Here is a 2393-nt window from a genome sequence, read left to right as displayed (position 1 = left end):
TAAAACTAGCAAAAAAAAAAAGAGAGAGAATAAAAAGCTGTGGGCAAGACCCCAGAAGGAAAGAGATTCTGGTGAGGGTAACGCTGTAAGGTGAAGCTCGTGAGCAATGTATCCGACGGGTCAACAGGTCAGTAGAAATCTCAGATTTTCCTTGGCTCTGTTTGTTTACCGAGAAAATTCCAAGGAAAGAAGAAAATCTGAATAATCTGAGAATATATTCTTTCTTGTTCCTAATCAGTTCGCCTCCTTTCGAATTTCAGAAATCTCGTGTACATTCGGCCATTTTTTTTTTCTTTTCGGCATTTTCACGGTCACTTTCGTCCAAATTTTCGTGCGACCAAAAGCTGGTTTTGTTTTTTGATTGCATGCGTGGACATTGATTGTAATTAGTCTTTGCTTAGGTTCAGAATTGTGATTAGTTGTTCTTTTGCTTGTATGTTTTTGCAGTTTATGGGTTAGTTTTCCAACTAATTTAGATAAAAAAAAACAAACAAAAAAAACTTTACGGAATTAGGGCTAAGTTCCTCTTCTAATCAGTAAATCGCCTCCAGACTTGGAGGCAAGGCGAGATACTGAAAGAAGGCGCGCCTTGTACGAGGCGTCAGGCGATGCAATATCAGAAAATCTGATTTTTTTCTGATTTTAGGAAGATCTTCTGGGGAAAAAAAACGATGAAAATTGAAGAAGGGGATAAAGTGGGTGAGTGTGGGAGAGAGGTGAGAAAGACACGTGGAGGAAAAAATCATTTAATTAAATTTAAGGAATGGTAATAAAACTGATTATAATTAAAATTAATAATAATATTTCAAAGATTTAGTTAATTTCTGAATGACATATGTTGAATGAAGGATTGATTTTGTCTCTGTTGCATATTTCATTTCAGCCTACCCCATTGGCTTTCCAAGAGCCGTCAACGATGATGCAGGTAGATCATGCGACAATCTCTCCTTCCTCGGCAAAGCATGAAACAAAGAATGGAGGGAAATCCCATGTGGAGTTTGCTCTGTTCAATACTAAGGTGTGGGACACATGTTTAACTTCATGCTCTGGTTTTTTCTCCTTGTCTTTGCCCATTTCTCGGTGCGTGACAAAATGTTCAGTCATCTTTAAGTTCCATTCTGAACTTTGCAGAGACTTGAAGACGACCTCCGTGCTGTGGGTAAGAAGATCAAGCAGCACGAGGACAACATAAGGTTTCTCAAGGCTCAGAAAAACAAATTGGATGAGTCAATCCTCGATTTGCAAGGTTCGTATACTTACTTTTTTTCCCGTGCAGCATATTAATGGTCATCACATTATTCAGGGTTTTAGAGATCCCGCTGTTTCTTGAATGTTAAATGCAAATTTATGGCAGTTTAGGTGTTGTATACTTGAGTAGATAATTTCTGTGATGCATGATTTCAATCCGAAAGATGAAAGATTCTTAGTCCTAAGCATGATGTCTTCCCATTGCATCCTGTGAGACTCAGGGTAACAACCCGTAATTAAAAAAAAATATTAATAAAAGCAACAACTTCAGGCTTAAGGTCCTTCAGCCTGAAGATGTTGCTCTAAGTAATATTAATTTTTTTTTTTTTCCAATTACGGTTTTTACAGTCAGAGAGACCAGTCGCGAAGTGTTTGAACTTAAAATGGTTTCAGATGGAAGAAAGAATTCTCAGGCTAGAACTTGCTCAACTGCGTATGCTTTTCCGTGATTGCAGAACATCATATGAAACTTGTTTCTTTCTTTTCCAGTTGTACTCGGCAGGTATTTTTCATCTATGGCTCCTAGAACTGAAACGAATGATAGTTCAAATCATCAGAGTGAAGAGGCCAACGAGCAGATCATTCGGCATGAAAAAACAGCTGCTGGAATTTTAAGTCTGCTCGAAACCAATCATGGTATGCAGGCTTCTCAGTTGCCTTTTACCAAAGATGTCATGGGTGTTGTAGCTAAGCTTGGCAAAGTTGATGATCAGAACCTCAGCCAGTTAGTTCTCATTCTCACTGTGTTATTTCCAAATTACTAAGATTCACATGTTATTTATTTCTGAAACGACTGCAAAATACAATATGGTTATTGTGTAATCTGAAACTGATGATACTTCAAAATGTAGGTGCTTGTGTGATTATTTAGGAACTAGGACGATGTTGGCAGTTGTATGCAAGACATATGATGCTATCAAGGCTTTAGAGGTTTATGATAAGAAAGGCAACATTGATAAAAATGCTGGCCTTCATGGGCTTGGTTCTTCTATAGGGAGAATCATCGAAGGCCGTTTTGATGTTATCTGCCTCAAAGGTCTGAGGTATAAGCTCTTCCCTTCGTGGAATACCCTGTTAAAAACAATGTGAATACTGTATTTCTTTGTTAAATAAGTTCATGTATCCAATTATTATTTCTCTTTCCC

The 2393-nt window shown here is 37.7% G+C and overlaps 1 protein-coding gene across 5 annotated transcripts in view; it reads left to right on the top strand.

Moving 5' to 3' along the window:
• The first annotated feature begins 17 nt into the window (after nucleotides 1-17).
• The window catches only part of LOC104798900 (protein DEFECTIVE IN MERISTEM SILENCING 3), a 4996-nt gene continuing 2620 nt past the window's right edge, over nucleotides 18-2393 (top strand). For 2 of the 5 annotated variants that reach the window (XM_010521128.2, XM_010521127.2), the window contains exons 1-5: nucleotides 230-716; nucleotides 884-1018; nucleotides 1132-1246; nucleotides 1738-1972; nucleotides 2100-2291. In XM_010521128.2, coding sequence (XP_010519430.1) covers nucleotides 672-716; nucleotides 884-1018; nucleotides 1132-1246; nucleotides 1738-1972; nucleotides 2100-2291 — 722 coding nt within the window. In that variant the 5' untranslated portion in view covers nucleotides 230-671. Of the gene's footprint in view, nucleotides 128-229; nucleotides 717-883; nucleotides 1019-1131; nucleotides 1247-1737; nucleotides 1973-2099; nucleotides 2292-2393 lie in introns of those variants that run through there. The other 3 variants (XM_010521129.2, XM_010521130.2, XM_010521131.2) reach the window with 3 other exon arrangements.

This window comes from Tarenaya hassleriana, unplaced genomic scaffold (genome assembly GCF_000463585.1).
Source record: "Tarenaya hassleriana unplaced genomic scaffold, ASM46358v1 Cleome6, whole genome shotgun sequence".
In the NCBI taxonomy this organism is placed as follows: domain Eukaryota; kingdom Viridiplantae; phylum Streptophyta; class Magnoliopsida; order Brassicales; family Cleomaceae; genus Tarenaya; species Tarenaya hassleriana.
Note: the sequence above shows the minus strand (reverse complement) of the source record. Positions and strands in the feature narration are given on the sequence as shown.